Here is a 22,822-nt window from a genome sequence, read left to right as displayed (position 1 = left end):
TGCCTCAGCCTCTCCGAGTAGCTGGGACTACAGGCGCCCGCCACCACGGCCGGCTAATTTTTTGTATTTTTAGTAGAGATGGGGTTTCACCGTGTAAGCCATGATGGTCTCGATCTCCTGACCTTGTGATCCGCCTGCCTCAGCCTCCCAAAGTGCTGGGATTACAAGCATGAGCCACCGCGCCTGGCCATAAGCCAGTAAGTTTGTAGTAATTTGTTGCAAAGCAACAGGAAACAAATAAAGTTGGATAAGACAAAATTCTGGAAAGGATGTGGGAAAACACATTTTTATGTGGTACTAATATGAGTGCCAACTGGCACAGCCAATTTTGGAGAGCAATGTGGTAGTACTTAGTACAATTGAGTGGGTGCGTCTCTTATGACCCAGCACTTCTGTTTCTGGATACACACCTCATAGAAACACCCAGATATGTACACAAGGGACACACATTAGGATGTTCTCTTATCAAGGTGTTATTTGTGGTAGCAAGGAATTGGAGGCAACCTAGAAGCCCATCAATATGAGCATGGCTATGTGAATGTGGGTTATGCTGGTGATGGAATGCTATGCAGCAGGCTGAAAGCATGAAGCCACTTGTAGCAACATGGATTGACTATAAAAACATGATGGAGAAAAAACTTAAAAGCAGCATTAAATCTATAACATACTACCATTTATTTAAAATTTTAAAGCATATAGCGATGTATTTTATCACAGATCCATATGTGTGTAAATAAACACAAGGGATGTGAATTGGAAAGATATTTATAAATAAGAGTGTCAATGGAGTAGAAAGAAGAATAGCATTGAGATGAATGATAAATGAGGGGAAAAGAAAATAAGATAAAACAAAAAATTAAAAGGGGATGTGGACTTAAAAAGACAACTGCATACCGTGAACTCCATATACTGACAATTTTACTCAACACAATTCTGTACATCTAGAGTAGGGCGCGGCAACTTTTCTTTAAAGGGCCAGATAGCAAATATCTTAGGCTTTGCAGGTCATGCAACATTCACAATCTCAAGGGTTCAGTAGAAAAAAGCTACTAGATGGGCAAAGTAGCACAAATAATAAGACTCATAACTAGGAGAAAAGTCAGCAATAGAAACAGACCCAGAAACAACAGAGATAACAGAAATAGCAGACAAGGATTTTACAACTGTTATAAAAATCTCAAGGATTTAAAAGAAAAACTGATAATAAGAGAAATTGAAACAATAAAAAATAAATGGAATTTCCAGAGCTGAAAAATACTTTAATATCTTATGTAAAAAACTAATTGGATGGATTTCACGGATTTGACACTGCAGAAGAAAAAGCAATAAACTTGGAGATATAGCAATCAGATTTTTCCGAACTGAAGCAGAGAAAAAAAAGACTGAAAAAAAAGTGAATAGAGCCTCAGTGACCTGTAGCACAGTATCAAACACACCAAAATTATGTAATTAGAATCTAGCGATGGTAGGCAGAATAAACAATTGAAGAAATAAATCTGAAAAGTTTTCCAAATTTGGCAAAAACTACACAACCACAGATCCAAGAAGCTCAATAAATACTAAGCAGAATAAACACAAAGGAGACCACACCAAGGCACGTCATAATATAATAGCTGAAAATCCATTATAAGGAGATCTGAAAGGCATTAAGAGAAAAAAAATTACATACAGGAGTGCAAGATTAGACTTAACACTGACTTCTCAACAGAAACGATGCAAACCAGAAAACTATGAGATAATATATTTAACATGCTGAGAGGAGGAGAAGTAAACCTAGAATTTTACATACAGTAAAAAAACTTCAAAAATGAAGGCAAAATAAAACAATTTTTTTTTTTTTTTTGAGACGGAGTCTCGCTCTGTCCCCCAGGCTGGAGTGCAGTGGCGCGATCTCGGCTCACTGCAAGCTCCGCCTCCCGGGTTCACGCCATTCTCCTGCCTCAGCCTCTCCGAGTAGCTGGGACTACAGGCGCCCGCCACCACGCCCGGCTAATTTTTTGTATTTTTAGTAGAGACGGGGTTTCACCGTGGTCTCGATCTCCTGACGTCGTGATCCGCCCGCCTCGGCCTCCCAAAGTGCTGGGATTACAAGCGTGAGCCACTGCGCCCAGCCAAATAAAACAATTTTTAAGAACACAAAAGCTAAGAAAGTTTGTCAAGAGCAGACCTGTGCTATAGGAAATATTAAAATAAGTTCTTTAGGCTGAAGGGAAATGATACCAGCTGGAAACTTTGAGCTATACAAAGGAATAAATAGCACTGGCAATTGTAAATATATGAGGGAATATAGAAAATTTTGGGTTTTATATTTTTTAATTTTTTAAAAGATAACTAAGTAAACCAAAAATAGTAATAATGTATCATGGGGCTTAAAACATAAATGAAAGTAAAATGTACAACCAAACAGTACAAAAGATATAAGGACAGAAGCATACCGTTGTAAAGTTTTCGTATTATACATAAACTGGCATACTATTTGAAGGTAGACAGAAATAAATTAATAATACATATTTTTAAACTATCAGACATATGAAAAGATGTTTGCAGTCAAAGATACACAGTGTAAGGCAATGAAATATCATTTTTCACATGTTAGATTGATAATTACAGAAGATTTATAGCATTCACTATTAGTGATAATGTGGCATGCTAGTGGAAGTATGAATTACTACAATTTGGATAGTAACGTGGCATAATCCGTTAAAGTGAAAAAGCTCATATTCTTTGATTCAACAAGCTACATGTGAGATTATGTTACCCACAAATGAAAGCACCGTATATTTGTACAAGTATATGTGTAAGAATATTTTTATTTTGGTGAGTATGCTGCATTTTGGGGGAGGCAAGGGGGCAGGTGGGAATTAGAAACCTGAAGACCTGTAAATAAGAGAATGGTTGACTAAATCTTAGTACATACATGGTATGGAATACTTGTAGCTATTGAAAAAAAAATGAGGCCAGGCACGCTTGGCTCATGCCTGTAATCCCAGCACTTTTGGGAAGCTGAGGCTCTACTAAAAATACAAAATACAAAAATTAGCAGGGGGTGGTGGCACTTGCCTGTAGTCCCAGCTACTTGGGAGACTGAGGCAGGAGAATCGTTTGAACCCGGGAGGCGGAGGCTGCAGTGAGCTGAGATCGTGCCACTGCACTCCAGCCTGGGCAACAGAGTGAGACTCTGTCTAAAAAAAAAAAAAAAAAGGAAAAAAGAAAAAAAATGAGAGCGCTATTATGTGCATTATGGAATGAAGTTTGTGTCATGTGGTAAAAGGAAAACAAAAGATAGATGGATGGACAGATAGGGAAATAGAATAGCTCAATTTGTTTAAACCTAGAATATATTTTCTATATGGCTTAAATATAAAAAAACATAAAATGCTTTTATACGTCTATAAAGGCATTTTTTACTTGTTTGTTTATAGGCTGTGGACCCAGAGGAGGCATATCTCACTGGCTAGCCACCACTGCTCATTTTTCAGAGAGCTCGGCTCTGAGCTGGATGCCGTGACTGGACAGGACTTTGAGTTGTCTCATTTGGGGAATCAGGGTGTTTTCTATGTATGAGAAGCATGGGGAAAAAAGGACATTTGAAGCCAGAAGAGTGGAATGTAGAAAAGAATCTTAATAATTATACATCCACATTTCAGAGTACTTTTCATAGGGCTTCTGTTGATGTACTCTATAACAAACCAAAAACAAACAAACAACAACAACAACGATGAGGAACGTATGTGTGAGAATGTTTGTGAGAAATTTGCCTTTTATGCAAATCACTCTCCTTTTTATAAGAACTTGCCAAAGTTTTGCACCACCAAAAGTTCTGGCTCTGATGATCAGGTAACCAGCCATGACATGATGGAATCTGTGAATCCTGTAACGTATGTTTAGATTTAGCTGCTAAGAAGAGCAGAGCCAGTTTGTGAATAAAGTTTATGTTGTGTAGGACCCTGCAGCTATCACAGCCTTAAATTTGCCTCATGTCTCACTTTGCTTTTTAACCTTTATGTTCATTTAACAAGGCGTTCAGCAACCTAAAGACCTCTTGAAAACATACTGCTCCTCCCCAAGACATGGCAATTTCCATGTGGTTTGTTCATCTTTTTGTTTTGGACAGAGTCTCGCTCCGTTGCTCAGGCTGGAGTGCAATGGTGCCATGTTGGCTCACTGCAACCTCTGCCTCCTGGGTTCAAGCCATTCTCCTGCCTCAGCCTCCAGAGTAGCTGGGATTACAGGTGTGTGCCACCACGCCTGGCTAAGTTTTGTATGTTCAGTAGAGATGGGATTTCTCCTTGTTGGCCAGGCTGGTCTTGAACTCCTGACCTCACGTGATCCACCTGCTTCAGCCTCCTAAAATGCTGAGATTATATGTATGAGCTACTGAGCCTGGCCAGTTTGTTCATCTGTAAACAATGTTTGTGCTTGTTAAATGTCAGTTGTGGAGAAGGTATAAGTCTACATCTTAAGAATTATGGAGATTATTCATAATCTGAGAATCTGGTATTGCACTATTTTAATTTTATATAAACCTTTTCAATACATAACACTACAAATATATTCAGGAGTTATGTTGGTGTCCTATAAGTTTAATACTTTGGAGAGATGAGTAAAACTAACAAAGTAAAAACTTTTAGAAATGAAACTTTTACAAAATGAGGCACTTAAGGTTGAACAGTTAATCGTAGATTCTGAGTTTCCTCCTTATAAGTAAAAGTTTAAAATGGTGTTAAAACCTTCTTACCAAGTTTAACGAGTGCCAGCATTCATTTGATGCCCTAAATCACTATGTTAGCAACCACCTCTTAGTATTTATCCTGACAAGCGACACTTTAGGAAAAGCACATCTCAGTTATTCATAGAATAGTGTGATTACGTATTTTCAGGGTGTTTGGTATCAGCAATGAACCAAATTAGACATTTAAGGTAATGGAACTATACCAGAAATGGAAACTGAACTAGTATTTCCTAGAAAAGACTTTGTCACTGTCACTGTGGTTATCCACTTAATTGAGCTTTTGATTTACAAGTACATTCATTTACCTAACAGCTACACAGAAGACCATATCATACCCATAGACTTAAAAATGATTAACGATCATAGTTGACATTTTGGGTTGTATATTAGGCTCTTGCTTCAGTAGGCATCATCTACCATCTAGGGTTTATTCTTTAGAAAGCACAGAAGCAAGTTTGTTTTTGTTGTTATTTTTGTTTTTGTTTTATTCTCTAACTAGACAGGCAAGCACTGACAAAAGCCATGCCTGTATTAGTGAAACTCCCAGATATTAATAGGAGGAGAAGGCAGAAAAAAGAAGTGGAGAAATAGAAAGGCCTCTACAGATGGTGATTTCATACAGAAAGATTACCGACTTGCTAAGAAAAAATGTATTTAATTTTCCAACTAATTTTTAACTGTTGAAAAGTGTGAAGATTGAACAACACCTACAATCCTGTTGAATTGGCCAAAAAGAATGGGATCTCTCCAGAATAAGTCAGTTCAACTCAATAAATACTTATTGACTACCTGCCCTGTACCACTCAGTGTGCCAGATGCTGAAGATAAGGGATCCTTGCGTGCATAGAGTTTATAATCCAGGGAGCATGCAGGATAAGAGAACCACTGTTACCAGTGGCAATCAGTGCAAGTCTTCACTTGATAATGTAAGTCTAAGTTAAACAATATACTGATGGACCTAGAGCATGAAAATTTCTCAAATGATATTTATGTAAGAGTGGTCATCTTCTGACTTTGTTTTTCCTGCATCTAGGGAAAAGAAGAGAATAAAGAGGGCTATCATTGTTACCTGCATCTTACTGTATTCTCATAATTTGTCATTCTTGCTTAACAACCAGATTCAAGTTCTTTCTTCAATAGCTCTCATCTGTTCCCTCAAAGAATGTGCCTCAGATGCATTTGAAACACCATTTTGTGTCTGACTTCAGCAATTTTGTAAGATGCTGCCATTAGAAGTTAACAGAGCTGTGGTCTTTCAACATTTTAGATGGTATACTCCTTCAGAAAAAAAGCACTTTTGAGAAACATCCCCAACATATGTTTGGTTGTTTTTTTATTTCCTTAGAAAACATATGTATATGTATATGTGTGTATATATGTATATATATACACACACACACACATGCACACACAAATATATAAATTAAATTTTTAAATAAGATAAAGAGTAAAATACGTTTTTGAAATTATTGATTTATCAACAAAATTAAAAGCCTTCCTTCTCTGAAAAGTATTGAAAAATCCATGAATTATGCAAGATTGTTATAACATTCGGCTATAATAATCTCATTCCTGATATCAATCAGTTTTCGTTTTAAATTAATGAGAAGCTGCTGCATTTTTATATTTTTTTAACAAATGGATTCAAAGTCCACTGAACTGCTCAATTAAAAGATTGAAACAAAATAGCAAATTGTTTCCCAGTTTTTAAAAGCATTTTCTGTGATGACAACCATATAGTCTTCAGTAAGAAAAACACACAATAATGGGAACGCTTTGAAATACTTGTTCTCAAATCATCTCTTCATAACAACGTATCACTTGGTGTGAAAATTACCTTCAAGAAACAACAACAAATAAACCTCTGGGGTTTTTTGTTCTTCAAAAAGATCTGTTAGATAACGTATGCCGAGAGCCATCTATCAATACAGAAAAGATCAGCAAATTTAGGGTATTTGGGTTTTTTTTGTAAAAATAAAGAAAATAACTCACTTTAAGACAACTTTTAAAATCTTTGTTACAAATGATTTTTACAATTATGTATCATCTCATTACAAAGTAATATTAAGATTCTAGATTCTACGATTTAAAAGATTTTAGTAAAATTATTCATGTAGATAAATTACTAAAGCATGTAAACTACAGTATGTCACAATTCCATAAAGACAATCTATTTTACGTTGTTGATTCTAAGATGTACATTTTTCATATTTAACATCTCAAACATTGAGAGCGGTTTTAAGGTAATGCCCAGACGCGTGGTATGTAGTTGTCCGCTTCTGCGGGCTCAGCAAACCTGTATTGGGCTCAGTGAACTAGAAGAAAACTCCAGAGACAACGGTGGGGGGCGGGGGGACTTTAAAAAAAATCGATAGATAATATATGTTTAAAATCTAAATTTTATTTAGAGATATCTAAAAATCTCTAAATAAAATTTTAGTTTAAAATATTCTAAATGTTGAGAAAGCATTGTGACTGTTTACCTGGCAGTTCTTTTTATTTCTTACTAGTGCATAAATAATGGTATGTCTTATAATTAAGGAAGTCTTAGATTTAAAGAAATCTAAGTTGACGGGCGCCGAGGCTCAGGCCTGTAATCCCTGCACTTTGGGAAGCCAAGGCGGGAGGATTGCTTGAGGCCAGAAGTTTGAGACCAGCCTGGGTAACAGAGTGAGCGTCTGTCTTTATGGATTTAAATAAAAGTTTTTTTCTAAGTAATATTGTCATAAATAATATTATGCAGAGCTGCCGACCCCTCTGCACTCTGGGCAGTTTTCCCCCTTGCCTGAGAACACTACTTATAACACGGGACCTAGATGGGAGTGGTGACACGCCGTCTGTTCAAGTCTAACTTTCTTCTCACTTTTCAGACAGCAAATACCAATGGCAGCTGCAGTGTGCTCTGCCCGCACTCCAGGGGGCGCTGTCGCGCACAGTCCGCTCGGGAGGCCTCGGCGCTCAGGTGTGGTGAGGGCCGGCGCGGGGCACGGAGCGAGGGCGTCTGAGGAAAGTTCCCTGCGGGCTGTGGACAAAGTGCCGCGTCCCTGCGGCTGTGGACGCTGACAACACGCTTTTGTCGCGCCTATCGCATCTTGGTGCATAAACGCACCTCACCGCGGCCGACCCTTGCTCCGCCTTGTGAGACAGGCTTTATTATCCGCGTTTTATCTGAGGGGAACTGACGGCGGAGAGAGAATTATCCTGCTCACGGCGGCACAGCAGAGCCCACAGGTGGCAGCATCCCGCCCGAGCCCGCTTCCACCTGCGGCGTGGAGACCACGGGCGCCCGCCCGGCTGCGGAGCTGAACTGAGAAGCGAGTCCTCTCCGCCCCGCCCCGGCCCGATCCGCACTCGCCGCCAGCCCCCCGCACCCACCCCGGGGTTGGCGGCGCGGAGGCGGGAGAGCGGGCCCTGGCACCGGGAACGCCCGAGCGCCGCGGAGAGCGCGACACGTGCGGCCCAGAGCACCGGAGCCACCCGGTCCCCGCAGGCAGGCGACACGCGGTGAGTGACCAGTGGCTCGGGGTCGGGGACAGAGAGAACCCCAGGATCCCGGACCAGCAAGGTGTCTGCGCGCCCGGGATTCCGTGCCCCGCGTCTCCCGAGGGGGCTTCGGCGACGGCTTCTCTCTTTAAGAAAAAAGAAAAAAAAAAATACATATATATATATATTTATTTTTTTAAAGTCTTCCAATATGATCCCAAACGGCTTCTCTTCGTCCCAGTCCTAACGCCCTGGGCACAGATGTTCACTTGGAGGCACTGGGCTGTGGTTTGGCTGGATGCAGGGAGGCAGCGCGCGGACTGAGCCTCCAAGGTACTCTCTGGGCCGGGCACAGAGGGGTGGGCTCACACGGAAGGGAGGGGACGGCGACTGGAAGAGGGCAGAGGGCACCGCTGAGGGGGCAGCCTTGGTTCAGGCCCACAGACGTGGCTCCCGTTGCTTGAAAGTGTATGAAATGTAAGATATTGGGGGGGTTCCATAGTCCCGGCTGAGGGTGCACTGTCCCGGTCTCGGCAGGCTTTCCTGTGGCCTCTGGACTGACCCCGAGTCCCTGCCTGGCCGGTTACTAGCAAGATGCTCTGGTGCAAGTAAATTGACCAGCCTCAGTTTTCTCTTCTGTGATATGCCCCTTCCTTTGTGAACTGTGAGGCCCTTCTCATCTCCCTGGGACACACTAAATATCAGTGTCACCATTGTACGGGATTATGTATCTGTACCATTAGATCCAGGCCTTACAAATAGTAACCTAAAAGCATACAAATAGACCTTGTCTAAGAACAGGGTCCCGGCACGGTGGCTCACGCCTGGAATCCCAGCATTTTGGGAGGCCAAGGTGGGCAGATCACTTGAGGTCAGGAGTTCAAGACCAGCCTGGCCAACGTGATGAAACCCTGTATCTATTAAAAATACAAAAATTAGCTGGGCATGATGGCGCGCGCCTGTAATCCCAGCTACTCGTAGTCCTTTTTCTCCATTTTTAAAATTCTAGATAATTGTTATAATCTGCTATGTGTGTGCGATGAATATCTTTGTGGAGCACCTACTATGTATTTGGTTTTGGGATATATATTATCTAATTCCCTAAAAACATAGTGAAATTGTTATTAGTATTCCCATTTTACAGATGTGGAAACTTACATGTTTCACACAGTTTGAGAGTTACAGGTTTCTGGCTCAAAACTGTGTTCCTTCTGTTTCCACCTCTCTGGCTCAGAACCTTATAACCACCTCCACTTGAACAAACAAATGTTGGATTCTCATTTTCCATTAATAGGAATGGTACAGTGCCCTATTTCTCTGTCCAACACATAACTAAAAGGACCTTAGTGGCTAAGAGCTAACACTTTCCTTCCCTATTTTAATGTGAAATCCTCAATATATTACACTATCTGTTACGCACAACAGGCTCCAGAAAAGTTTGCAATATGCTCTTTTCCATATGTCATGCCTCCTGAATGTCATGTTCGTTATATAGGCTGATAAATTCCCAAACTTTGACAAACGGAATCTTTTCTGTATTAGAATGCGTTTTAGTGTGAAAAAAAAAAAATTCTAAAGCACACGTATAATTTTTAAGGTAGAAGAATCCTCCAAGTACAGTAGGTATTGGGCATCATTTCTCAATTGTGGACTTATTTTTGTATTGCTGCACCTGCTTTGTTCTCTACCAAATTATTTGTCATCTTTGTAATTACACTCACAGTACTGCTGTCAACTCCTACAAATAAATTTGTGCAGAATGGCGGGACACGGTGGCTCATACCTGTAATCCCAGCACTTTGGGAGGCCGAGGTGGGGGGATCACCTGAGGTCAGGAGTTTGAGACTAGCCTGGCCAACATGGCGAAACCCCATCTCTACTGAAAATACAAAAATTAGTGGGGCATGGTGGCACACACCTGTAATCCCAGCTACTTGGGAGGTTGAGACAGGAGAATCGCTTGAACCCAGGAGGCAGAGGTTGCAGTGAGCAGAGATCACACCACTGCACTCCAGCCTGGGCGACAAGAATGAAACTGCATCTCAAAAAAAAAAAAAAAAAAAAAAAGCCAAATCCCAAAAGAAGTCTTATACAATTTCCTTTGCCCTTGGAAGTTTCTAGTGCTCTTCGCTAGTGTAACAGTGGTTTGTTTTTGTTTTTGTTTTTGTTTTCCAAATAAGTATTGAACATGTGCATTATGGTCAGTGCCTTTGCTGGACTTAGACTTAGTGAATATAAAGAAATGTAAGGCCCAGTTCATGACCTACGAAGTCAAAATTGTTTGGGAAAATTTTGAGAATACTTAATATGTCTTAAATGATAGGTGGCATGAAGTTAGGAGGTATGGAATCTAGTTTTAATCAAATCAGTCTTTCAGTGTTAAATCAGATGAATGGACAAAGAGAGGAGTCAAAAGCAAGGCCATCTAACTTAATTCTTGAAGTGTCACTGAAAAGAAGTGATACTGCCTTTTTTCTTATTATAATAATAGCAAGTAACATTGATTGAGCTCTTGCTATATACCAGGTACTCTGCTAACAGCTTGTCATTTAACCCTCCCAATAATCCTGTGAGGTAGGTGCTGGTTTTTTGTTTGTTTTTTGTTTTTGAAACGGAGTCTTGCTCTGTCGCCAGGCTGGAGTGCAGTGGTGCGATCTTGGCTCACTGCAACCTCCACCTCCCGGGTTGAAGTGACTCTCCTGCCTCAGCCTCCCAAATAGCTGGGATTACAGGCGCATGCCAGTACGCCCAGCTAATTTTTGTATTTTTAGTACAGACGGAGTTTCACCATGTTGGCTAGGATGGTCTCGATCTCCTGACCTCGTGATCTGCCTGCCTCAGCCTCCCAAAGTGCTGGGATTACAGGTGTGAGTCACCACGCCCATCCAGTAGGTGCTGTTTTTATTCCCTTTTTACAGATGAAGAAACTTAGGCTGAGTGGTCCAGTGATTTGTCACAGGCCATACAGCTAGAATTATCCGAGCCAAGACTTAGGTGTCTTGAGCTGATCCACTGCTCTTTTCATTACTACTACAGTTGATCAGGAGGCTCTTCTAGGAGCTTGGACTGAGGTGATGAGCATAAACATGGTTCAATTCCTCTTGGAGGTAGTAGCTTTGTGGGTTTAACATGGGAGCCCTGAGGCGTGCTGAGAATGAATGAGGGGGTAAGCCTGTTCCTGCAGAATTTAAACCAACAGAAGAGGGAAAGCAGTTAGACTAACAGTATCAAGTTAGGATTTTTATTTCTCAGGTGCTTATGGAGAAGGGAAGCATAGGAATGTGATTCGAATCCAATTCTAGATTTATGTGTAGTGTTTCTGGGTTATCTTGGTCAACTTACAGATTTTTCTATCTGTAGAATAGGATACTAATCATTACTTTATGTATTTGACCAAATATTAACAACAAAATTATATGTTTTGCACAGTGATAAACTGCTAAGTAAATGCCTACAAAAGATTATTAAAATTAGAATCTTAACCTCTGTTTTGCAATGATATGCAGGAAAAACAACACATTAAGTAAAATATCAGGAAATACTGAGATGGAGGGTTGCTGGTGTAGAGACTTCAGCTGAATTCTTAATTTATATGAGAAACCTGGGGAGACGTTGTGGCATGGTGATCACTACCCTTAGTTTTTTAATTCCCCTCCCAAGTGTGCCTCCAATTATCTTAAGACAATTGTGAAATTCTTAGAAAATTCTCAAAACAATGCAATTATTTTAATATGTTAATGCCTTGTAGTACTTTATGAAAATACTCAGTGGTTGCTTACAAGGTGAAGCAAAACTTGGCCAGGACTTTGCAATACCCAAGATCCAAAGATAAACCTCCTGCCATTGTCCACAACAGAGACTTCCAGATTGAGGATGTCAAAGAAAAAAACTTTCCAATAAACTAAGGAAGAAAAGTTAGTGAAAGAGGTTTAATTTTCTCAATAAAGGTCAATTGCTATTTTTAATATAAGGAAAGGAGGCTTTGAAGTATGAAGTTACCTGCCATGGTGACACAGGCAGAAGTGGAGGAACCAAGGATGGCGCCCGGGGCCTCTTTCCAGCACATCATCCTTCCCAGTAGAAGACAGCTTATTTTATCAATAGGTCTAGCAGGATACAGAGAGTGAATCAGAGACGGTCGGAGTTTCTGAAGCTTTACTGAACGCTTGCCACGAAAGTTTTAGGCTTACGGGAGCTACTAAAGAAAGAAAAGAGGTCACGTAGGTTATTTGAAAGTGTCTTGTTTCATCAAGACTCCATTCATGTCTTGTTTCTTTCTTTCTTTTTACTGTTATATTGGAGAAATGCTTGTTCAATCTATAGGATAAAATAGTTCTCAGTACAGATGATTCAGGGGTTGGGGTGGGATAAATTCATTTCAACTGTGATTTGTTTACACACAACATTTCAGGAGTCTATTACGTCAAATGGGATATATCTAAAATGGAAATAAAGACAAACAGAATTGACAGAAACAACATTCCAGAAAAAATAGAAAGAGAGAAAAGAATAAAGGAAGTTAAGAAAAAAAAAAGCCATAAAGAGGGAAAGGAGAAAACACATTGAATTAAAAAAAAAAAAGGAACAAAAATTCGGAAGTCTCCTGAATTTGAGCAAGAATAGAAAGTTCCTGTACTTGGATGAAATTAAAGAGGAACCATAGGACTACAAATGCTTACCAATGAAATTAGAGAAAATTCCAGGCAGCCTCATCAGCTGCACAAAAAGGAAAACAGGTGTGTGTGTTAAATTTGGCTCATGTAAACAGTGCTTGGACTATTGAATAGAAAGAAGAAAAAGTAGAGAAGGTTATGCATTTTACTTTCCTTCACCTTCAAGCCATTTACCATGACATTATGAATGGGGCTGGTTTGATGATGGGGCCTGATAGACGGGCTTTTGCCCATGTAATGGCTTGTTACATTCTGTCACCAAATGGTAGACTTGGAATGAAAAACAGTTCATTTTCATGACCATAACTCAGGAAATTTCATGAAGAAGAGAAGGTTAGCTAATTGGTAACTTGATTATCCTTTTCCATCACCGTAGTGGAATAGCATTAGATATAGTTACATATTGTATGTGTGCTGAGTGTTGCTGTTTCATCCTCTTTTGAGGGAGGTGGGCATCAGAAGTAATGAGTCAACCTTCTGAAGAGTAAAGCATTAGGCATTATAAATACTTTACTAGATAGGTATCATAAAGATTGTATGTAAGGTGCCTAGCATCATGCCTGAAATATAGTAAGAGATCAAAAAATTACAGCATTAGTATTAGTATAGTGTTAAGATTAGCATTATTTTTAGTATTATGCTGCTACTGTTGCTATTGATTACAAGCAGTCTGACATCTAGAAGTAATGTTGGATTAGAAATCAAGAGACTGGCCAGGCACGGTGGCTCATGCCTGTAATCCCAGCACCGTGGGAGGCTGAGGCAGGCAGATCACCTGAATTTAGTTCAAGACCAGCCTGGCCAACATGGTGAAACCCTGTCTCTACTAAAAATACAAAAATTAGCTAGCCAGGTGTGGTGGCGCATGCCTGTAGTCCCAGCTGCTCGGGAGGCTGAGCAAAGAGAATCACTTGAACCCAGGAGGTGGAGGTTGCAGTGATCCAAGATGGTGCCATTGCACTCCAGCCTGGATGACAGAACGAGACTGCATCAGAGAGAAAGAGAGAGAGAGAGACTGAGGTTCTGATCTGGATTTTGCTATTAATGTGAACTGGAGCAAGTCCCCTCTTTTTTTCTAGGCCACGGTGATCCATTTGTAAAGTCGGGAATAAATGACCTCTGAAGTGTTGTCTGTATATTGATCTGCTACCAGTAGAACGTATCTCTGTAAGTAGCTTTGCAGGCAGAAGGGAAGAATTTTGTTCTTTGCCTCGTTTAGTCACCTGATCATTAACGACATGCATTTATATGACAACCAGCCTTGGGACACACTTGAACAATCATTTGGTTGTCTGTGGTAGCCCAGACTGAAATGTCAGCTGTTGGAGGGGAAGGGAGCAGCAGGACACAGTAGTTACTAGTAACTTGTGTGGCTCCTTGCTCCCCTGACTTTTTAAATTCTTTGATAGTCTTAGGAATTAAGATTTGTTTTTACCTGGCCTAACAAAACATATAACTCTAGTACACTGAAAATCATATGTGATTTAGTAAAGAAATACAAACGAGGGAGTCAGCAGGGGAAATAGGAGCCAGCCTCAGTGGGGTCCTACTTTGTGCTAAGTATTCTCATGAATCTATGACACCATGGACTGTTCACAATAACTTTGCCTTAATCGTCACCGTAACTTTGTCGAGCTAGGTGTTACTATACCTATTGTAAGGCATGAGGAAATGGTGCTCTCACAGTCAATAGCATACAGCAGAACTGAGATTCATTCACCTTTTTCTTTTCCTTAATACCACTATTTCCCTTGACCTTAATACAGTGCTACAGAAGAAAAATAATTTGGAAGTAGAAAGTTTTTCTGCCAACGTGAGATTATCACCTGTGAAAGGAAACTTAAGAGTTTCTTTTTTCCTAGCCTAGCGCAGTACAATTTTGAAGTAGCTGCATGCTTTGTGCTTCTTTCTAGAGCAATGGGGAAAGAGGCTGGTCACGGAGTACTTGTTGTCTCTGTCTTCCTGACGGTCGGTGTATTTCTGGCTTGTTCCCGCCCACCCCACCCCCATCCCCGATCTGAGACGTTGTTTTCACCATCTGGAAACTGTCACAACTTGAGTGATGAGTCAATGACATAGCACACTCTTTGATTTTCTGATTCAAGACAGAGTTGTTGTTTTAATATTTACCCTCTAGGCAGGGTATGTGAAGGATGTTTACAGTTACAGGAGGTTTCATTTTATTGGAAGATACCTCATTTACTTGAAGGTCTTTGGGGATTCTGAACTTCTCATAAATGGAGAAGCTATTTTTACCTGGTAGTCAGAGAAAATGAGCAAGTTTGTGTTTGGATCAATGTACCATTATGTAAACTCAAATTTATCTTCCATTTTACCTATTTCATATAAATATATATGTTTATATAATATACACATATATTTTAACCTATTTAATAACAGGACATAATATATATTAAAACATATTTCATATATATCCTTTTTTAAAATCCTTATAATTATCATCTGAGTATTTTACTATTTGGAGAATGTTATAGCTTCATAAATTTTGATCCATGTTGAAAATTTCTACAAAGGGGTGCCATAGATATCTTTTGCAGTTAGGAAGCAGAAACCTACTTAATCCCTATGTAGCCGTTCATTCAGTTATCTTCCAGTTCAATCCATAATTTTATCTATGCCAGAATATTCCAAAGTTTAATGCAGCAGCTAACATAGCTACTGTAGGGGTAGAAAAACTCCTCTCCATCCTCCTAGGGTCTTGGTTGAGTCTGAGAATTAAATTGACATTAGATAAACAGGAAAAAAAAATACAAATTTGCTCAACAAATATTATGGGACATGGGAGACATGAAAAAAGTGAAGACCCAAAGAAGTAGTTAGAGTCAGTTACTTAAATACTGGATTGAGCAAGGAATAGTAACCTATAAAAATGTGACTGAATTATGTGGGGATGCTAAAGTCTGTACAGAATTCTCTTGGTCTCAACTTTTCATCCTTGAAGATAAAGATGTTGTTGACTTCCTTTCTAGTACAGGGAGTGTCTTTCATATGGGAATTTCACCTTCTGATTTTAAGAAACAGCAGGAAAGTCAAAGTGATCTTCTTGCCCCTGCTGTTTCTCAAGTGCCTTTAACTCAAATAGTCAATATGTCAGAAGAGTATATTTTAACACCTTTACTAATATAACAAAAACTTAATCCAACCACAATGTAGTAGAATAAGATTTAATGTAAGTAGTTTTAATGTAGTTGCATTAAACTAAACTAGAAGTAAAATAGATGAGCATACACACACAATTTAAGTTTTATCCAGGACAGCACATGCCTACTATGTGCCACAAATTGTGGCCTCTGCCCCTGAGGAGCTTGCAAGGTAATGGAGGAGATAGACAGGTATCTAAATAAATTAGTTCTCTTTAATTATGGTACGTGCTAAGATAGGAAGATGCCAGGGTGCTCTGACGATACTGGTAGGAGGGTTCACTCTGACCTGAAGACATAAGTAAAGCTTCCTGAAATCTGACCACTTCTTTCCATTGCCACTACACCTGAGGACCACATCATCATCATTTTACCTGTGCCTCTGCAGTCATTTCCTAACTGGTCTGCCTGCATCCACCCTAGTCCCCAGAGGAGTGTGTGTGTGTGTGTGTGTGTGTGTGTGTTAATGTCACTCATATCTTGTTAAACCCTCAATTAAAACTCAATTAAATAAGTAAAATTCCTAATTAAACACCAGTGGTTTCCCATATATTTGAGAGTAAAATCTAGGCTCCGTTTTTTGACAAACAAGTCCATAGTAAATCTGGCTCCTGACGTCTTCTCTAATTTCATCACATACCATTCTCCCTGCAGTCACTTTCTCCAACCACCTTGACCTTATTTCTGTACCTCTCCCTTGGCAAGCTCGTTCCTCTGCCTCCAGGCTGTGCATTCACCATTCCTCTGTGAGGAAAAGTGTTCCCACATCTTCAGTTGGCCAGCACCAGTTTTAGCCCAAGCTTCGCCTCCTACAAATGCATTTGTTGACAAGTTTCTATCCTCCCCAGGGTCTCTCCTCTTTTATGTCCTTCTTTTATTATTACCTGAACTCACCAGTTTGTTGCTTATATTTTTGTTTTTTGCCTCTCTACTCCAGGATGTTGTTTCCATGAGTGCTAAAATCCCTTCTGTCTTGTTCTTTACTGTATCCCAAGGCCTTGGCACTTAGCAGCTGCTTAATACATATTTATTGAATGAATAACTGAATGAAAGGTGTCTGAACTGAGTTTAGATGGATGAATAAGACTCACCCAGTCTAAAAATAGTGGGAAAGTAAAGAGAATAGCATGAAGGAAAGACACAGAGGCATGAATAGGCATGGGACGGGCAGGAGTAAGTATAAGCAGCTCAGTGTCACTAGGTGGTAGTGTCAGCAGAGAGTGGTGGTGGATGTGGCTGGTGATAAAGACAGAAGTTAGCTCACAGAGGCCATTGTATTCCATGACCTTGGACTTTTTGGTTTAGAGACGGGGAGACCTGCAGATTTTGGCTTAAATCTGTGCTTCTCAAATGTTTTAACAATGACTCACAAGAAATACATTTTATGTATCTGAACTGAGATCCATCCCCAGCTTTTAGAGGCTGTCACATTCATTGGCTCCTTCCTCCACTTCAGAGCCAGCAGCAGCAGAGCAAGTCCTTGGTACATCATATCTCTCTGACCCACTCTCCTGCCTTTCTTGTACGCTTTTAAGGACTCCTGTGATTACATTGGGCCCACTTGGTTAATCCAGAATAATCTTCCCATCTCAAGGTCCTTAACTTTAATCATGTCTCCAAAGTGTCTTTTTCATGTAGGGTAACGTGTTCACAGATTCTGGGAATTAGGGCGTGGACATTTTTGGTGGGCCATTTTCCTGTCTACCACAGGCATGTTTATAGGGAGTTTTCTAAAGATCATATTCCTTTCCCTCCTTTGCATCTTTCCTTCAATAGACATTTGTTGAGTACTTACTGTTTCCCAGTGTTAAGTGCTGGTATTCAACAGTGAGCAAGGTAGTCAATGTTCCTGCTCTTATGGGGCTTATATTCTAGTATAGAAGACAGATGACAAGTAATTAAGTAAAGAAATAAGGTAGTTACAGATTGTGCCGTGAAGACAATAATGTGATGAGTAAAAAATCAACTGGGGAAGACCACATTGGTCAGGGAGGGCGTGGGAGGGATAGAGACAATGGTCAGGGAGGGGCTCTCTGGGGAAGTAACACATGAGCTGAAATCTAAAGGGTGTAAATACATCAGCCACACGAAGAAGCAAGGGAAGAGGATTCTAGCAGATGACATGGAAAATGCAAAGTCCTCTAGGCCAACAATCTGAAGGGCATGTGTTGGAAGGGAACAGGCAAAAATGTAATGAGGAAGACAAAATGGTCCGTCATTGATGGTTTTTTTTTTTTGAGACGGAGTCTTGCTCTGTCCCCAGGCTGGAGTGCAGTGGCGCATCTCGGCTCACTGCAAGCTCCGCCTCCCGGGTTCACGCCATTCTCCTGCCTCAGCCTCCCGAGTAGCTGGGACTACAGGCGCCCGCCAACATGCCCGGCTAATTTTTTTGTATTTTTTTTAGTAGAAACGGGGTTTCACCGTGTTAGCCAGGATGGTCTCGATCTCCTGACCTCGTGATCCGCCCGCCTCGGCCTCCCAAAGTGCTGGGATTACAGGCTTGAGCCACCGCGCCGGGCCTTGTGGATATTTTTCTAACAGCAGTAGGGACCTGTTGAAGGGTTTCAAATAGTGGTGGTGTGCAGCGGGTAACATGATCTGATTTATGTTTTTCAAAGGTAATTGGCTCTGTGAAAATGGCTTAGAAAGGGCAAGGATGGTTTGGAAAGACACGTTGACGGCTAGCATAGACTAGGGGAGAGATGACAGTGGTTTGGACTAGGGTGAGGGGACAGTTGGAATGGAGAGAAGTGCATTGATCTGTAACATATTTTGGAGGTAAAGTTGACAGGACTAGAGATGGTTTAGCTGTAGGAGATGAGAAAAATGTTGGAATCAAAGATGACTTCTAGGTGTTTTTAGCCACTTAGGGGTAAGAATATCATTCACTGAGATAGAAAAGGCTGAAGGAGGAACGAATTTGGAGAAAGGGTGCCAAGAATTTAAACTGAACACCTTAATATTGAGAATCTGTTAGACATCTAAGAGGTGATGCCAAGGAGACAGATGGATGAGACTGGAGCTCAGGGGGATGTGTGAGTTGAAGATCTACTCTGAAATATTTAGCTAGCAGATGACATCTAGAGCCAGGGAACCAGGTGAGATCCCCTAAGGAGAAAGTAGAAATAGAAAAAAAAAAAAGTACCTTGAGTGTGCTAAGGTCCTCCAAGAGTTAAAAATCAAGAGGAAAACAAAGAGCAGCCAGCAAATACTTATGCTAACATCATTTAGGGTTTTCCTGAATGATGATTAGGCTAGAGGTAGAGGATACAAAGGACACTTTCCTAGAACCCCATAGGGACAGGAGTGCTTTGTCTCTAGCGCTTAGTGTGCCTAGCACATGAAAGGCAGCCATCCATATTGAATGAATAAGTGAAATTTTCTGAAGCTCTTCAATATTTTCTGGCATATGTCTAGATATGGGGTTAAGAGGTAAACTTTTGCTTTGCATTGACTACTTTTTAGTGGCCTGACATCACAGAACTTCCCAGCCTACTTTATGAATTTTTGGCCTATCTTTAATAGAATTTAAAGAATTTGTTACTGACCAGTAGAGCCATTCCTTGGGTTTGAATTTGAAACAGATAAGAAATTGCCAGCTTATGTTTTCTGACCTATTCAAGATAAAATCACTCTGTAAAATAAGTAATTAAAAACCAAATAAGTAAACAAGCTTCTCTAGAAAACCCAAACAACCCTTGGAATTCCTTTTTTACAGCCAAAGAGATCAATCTTTTACTAAGTTCCAGATGGGTTATGAACCATTTTTCAATCTACTGATTCCAGAATCACATGACTGGATCAGAAACTCTCATTAGTCAAACTACTCTGTATGGTATGATGATGAAGCCTTGTTTAGAAGGAAAAAAAAGAAAAGTGTTGTGTGGGACTAAGTCTCAGACAGGTTAAGCAACTTGCACATGGCCTCAAGTATTTAAAACCAATGCTAAAGGACCCCAAATCCTATTGCTGTGGTCTGAATGTTTATGTCCCCCTAAAATTTATATGTTAAAATCCTAACTCTCAAGGTGATGATATTAGGAGGTGGGGTCTTTGGGAGGTGATTGGGTCATGAAGGTAGAATTTTCACGAATGGGACTAGTGACCTTATAAAAGAGATCCCAGAGAGCTCTGTTGTCCCCTCCACCATGTGAGGTCACAGCAAGAAGGCCCCATCTATGAACCATCTATGAAGTGGACCCTCACCAGACACTGAATCTGCTGACCTCTTGATCTTAAACTTGCCAGTCCCCAGAACTGTGAGAAACAAATTTCTGATGTTTATAATCTACCCAGTTCATGGTATTTTGTTACAGCAGCCCAAATAAACTAAGACATCCAAATTCCTTCTCTAATCCTTTGCTGACCCCAAGAAGTTTCACTGAGATGGGGTTTGGAAGGTGGCTAAGATATTCAATTTACTAGTTTTAAAGGCATATGTCATTTTTTAAAACAACAAGATCTCAACAAGGTGGAGAAAAATAAAGTGACACTTGAAGCACTTCTGAGCTATTTTGGCTCTGGTATTTTCTGAACGTATTTAACATGAATGAATTTGTCTTCTTTTGCAAGGAAGAACACAAAATTCTATACCAGAGTTGATTGTTGATGGCACATACTTTTAGAGGATGCTCATTGGCACTTATTTTTATAATCACGTGGCTGTTGATTAAAGCAAAAATAGGTAAGATATTTCTGTAAGTTACCCTGTGGAAGAATTTGTGGTTTAAATTCTCAGTTACAGATGAAGTATGTATTTGTGGTAAATGTTCTGGTAGTTGCTCTTTTGTAGTCAATCTCTGTCATTTAAGTGGATAAATCTGGTTCTGTCTATAACTAATAGTTATTTAATTTGCACTAATGATTAATATAAGGGTCCAATTATTTTATTTCTTCCTAAGAAAGTGGCTTGGTAACCCAGCTAGGCATCACAAATACATGTTTTACATTTCAGCACATTTTTCTTTTTTTTTTTTCTTTTTTTTTATTATACTTTAAGTTCTGGAGTACATGTGCAGAATGTGCAGGTTTGTTACATAGGTATACATGTGCCATGGTGGTTTGCTGCACCCATCAACCTGTCAACTACATTAAGTATTTCTCCTAATGCTATCCTTCCCCCAGCCCCCACCCCATGACAGGCCTGATTTGTGATGCAACCCCACCCCCGTGTCCATGTGTTCTCATTGTTCAACTCCCACTGAAGAGTGAGAACATGCACTGTTTGGTTTTCTGTTCTTGTGTTGGTTTGTTCAGCACATTTTTCTTCCTGCCTCCCACCCTCCACAAGTTTGTTTGTTTTTTTCTGTGGCAGGGTCTGGCTCTGTTGCCCAGGCTGGAGTGTAGTAGCACAATGTTTGCAATACTTTTTTAATACTCTTTTAAAACTGTCTTTTTTTTCTTGGTACAAGTATTTAAGTAAAAATTATAAATCATAAATGGTGATGGAAACAAATGTGTTTTTTTCTGGGAAGCCTTTAGTAGTCTGGTAAATAATTTGCATGTAAGAGAGGCTGGTTTTTCCCAGAACTGTGTTCCTGAATGTTCTTCCAATCCTGCTTTCTAACCACTTTCCTGGTTATAGTTCTGATTATAGTATTACTGTTATGAGAAGGATGCATATTTTCATTCAAATACTTTAGACTTTAATATGTTTACCTTCTGTTTTCATTGTACATCACCATTATAACCAGAGACATGTAGGTTAATTATATTTGCATGATCTGATGGGGTTAATTTTACCCTGTTTGGGGGAATTACATAAACTCTTCATTTTGAAATTGGTTTATTATCACTAACTAAATATTGCATTTGTATCTTATTGCAGATGCGTGCAAGAGAGGCGATGTGACTGTGAAGCCTTCCCATGTAATTTTACTTGGATCCACTGTCAATATTTCATGCTCTTTGAAACCCAGACAAGGCTGCTTGCACTATTCCAGACGTAACAAGTTAATCCTATACAAGTTTGACAGAAGAATCAATTTTCACCATGGCCACGCCCTCAATTCTCAAGTCACAAGTCTTCCCCTTGGTACAACCTTGTTTGTCTGCAAACTGGCCTGTATCAATAGTGATGAAATTCAAATATGTGGAGCAGAGATCTTCGTTGGTGGTGAGCATTCCATTTTGAATTTAAAACTTGGTGATCTTTTGGTATTTTTGATCTTTTGGTATTTGGTGTTAAGCAGAAACCCAAATACAGGTTAATGTTCTTTCTTTTCCCACCACATTGAAGTATTTTATCTTGATACCGACCTGAGAGCTTCAGTGTGAGTTCAGAAACTGGAATCTTATTTGGCAAGTCTCTCTCTCTCTCTTTCTCTCTCTCTCCTTCTCTTGCCATTAAAACCATTTATCTGTTGTCCTTAACTCCAGTGGCAGAAAAAATGGATCTCTGCAGGTGGGTCTTTATGCTTTTTTGACTTATGAGAATATGTTTAAAGCTACAGCCTCCTAAAAAGAAAGAAGAGATGTCTTTTTAGACTTATGCAGCCCAGGATGACTACACAGATTTGAGCAGCACCTCTCGCCCTATCTAACTTAATGCCTCCCACAATAGTTCTTCCATCCATGCTCACCCAGACCACTGGTTCTCATACTTAACAGTAGGTAAAAGAAAACATTGATCATACTTGCTATCTTTCCCTCAGTTCTCTAGGAAACTGACTCCAGCAAAAAAAAAAAAAAAAAAAAAGCAAAAACCTGACTTGCTAACAATTCATGGGAAGGGGGCGTGGGGCAGAGGAGTTACACAACCCCAGGGAGGCAAG

The 22,822-nt window shown here is 40.1% G+C and overlaps 1 protein-coding gene across 4 annotated transcripts in view; it reads left to right on the top strand.

The window, feature by feature from the left end:
* The first annotated feature begins 8,159 nt into the window (after positions 1-8,159).
* Positions 8,160-22,822, top strand: part of IL12RB2 (interleukin 12 receptor subunit beta 2) — an 88,124-nt gene continuing 73,461 nt past the window's right edge. For 2 of the 4 annotated variants that reach the window (XM_032155653.2, XM_032155650.2), the window contains exons 1-3: positions 8,160-8,236; positions 20,622-20,733; positions 21,877-22,164. In XM_032155653.2, coding sequence (XP_032011544.1) covers positions 20,658-20,733; positions 21,877-22,164 — 364 coding nt within the window. In that variant the 5' untranslated portion in view covers positions 8,160-8,236; positions 20,622-20,657. Of the gene's footprint in view, positions 8,237-8,419; positions 8,549-20,621; positions 20,734-21,876; positions 22,165-22,822 lie in introns of those variants that run through there. The other 2 variants (XM_032155652.2, XM_032155651.2) reach the window with 2 other exon arrangements.

Source organism: Hylobates moloch, unplaced genomic scaffold, assembly GCF_009828535.3.
Source record: "Hylobates moloch isolate HMO894 unplaced genomic scaffold, HMol_V3 SCAFFOLD_5, whole genome shotgun sequence".
NCBI classification, from domain to species: domain Eukaryota; kingdom Metazoa; phylum Chordata; class Mammalia; order Primates; family Hylobatidae; genus Hylobates; species Hylobates moloch.
The sequence above is the reverse complement of the archived record's forward strand: the minus strand, read 5'-3'. Positions and strand labels throughout refer to the sequence as shown.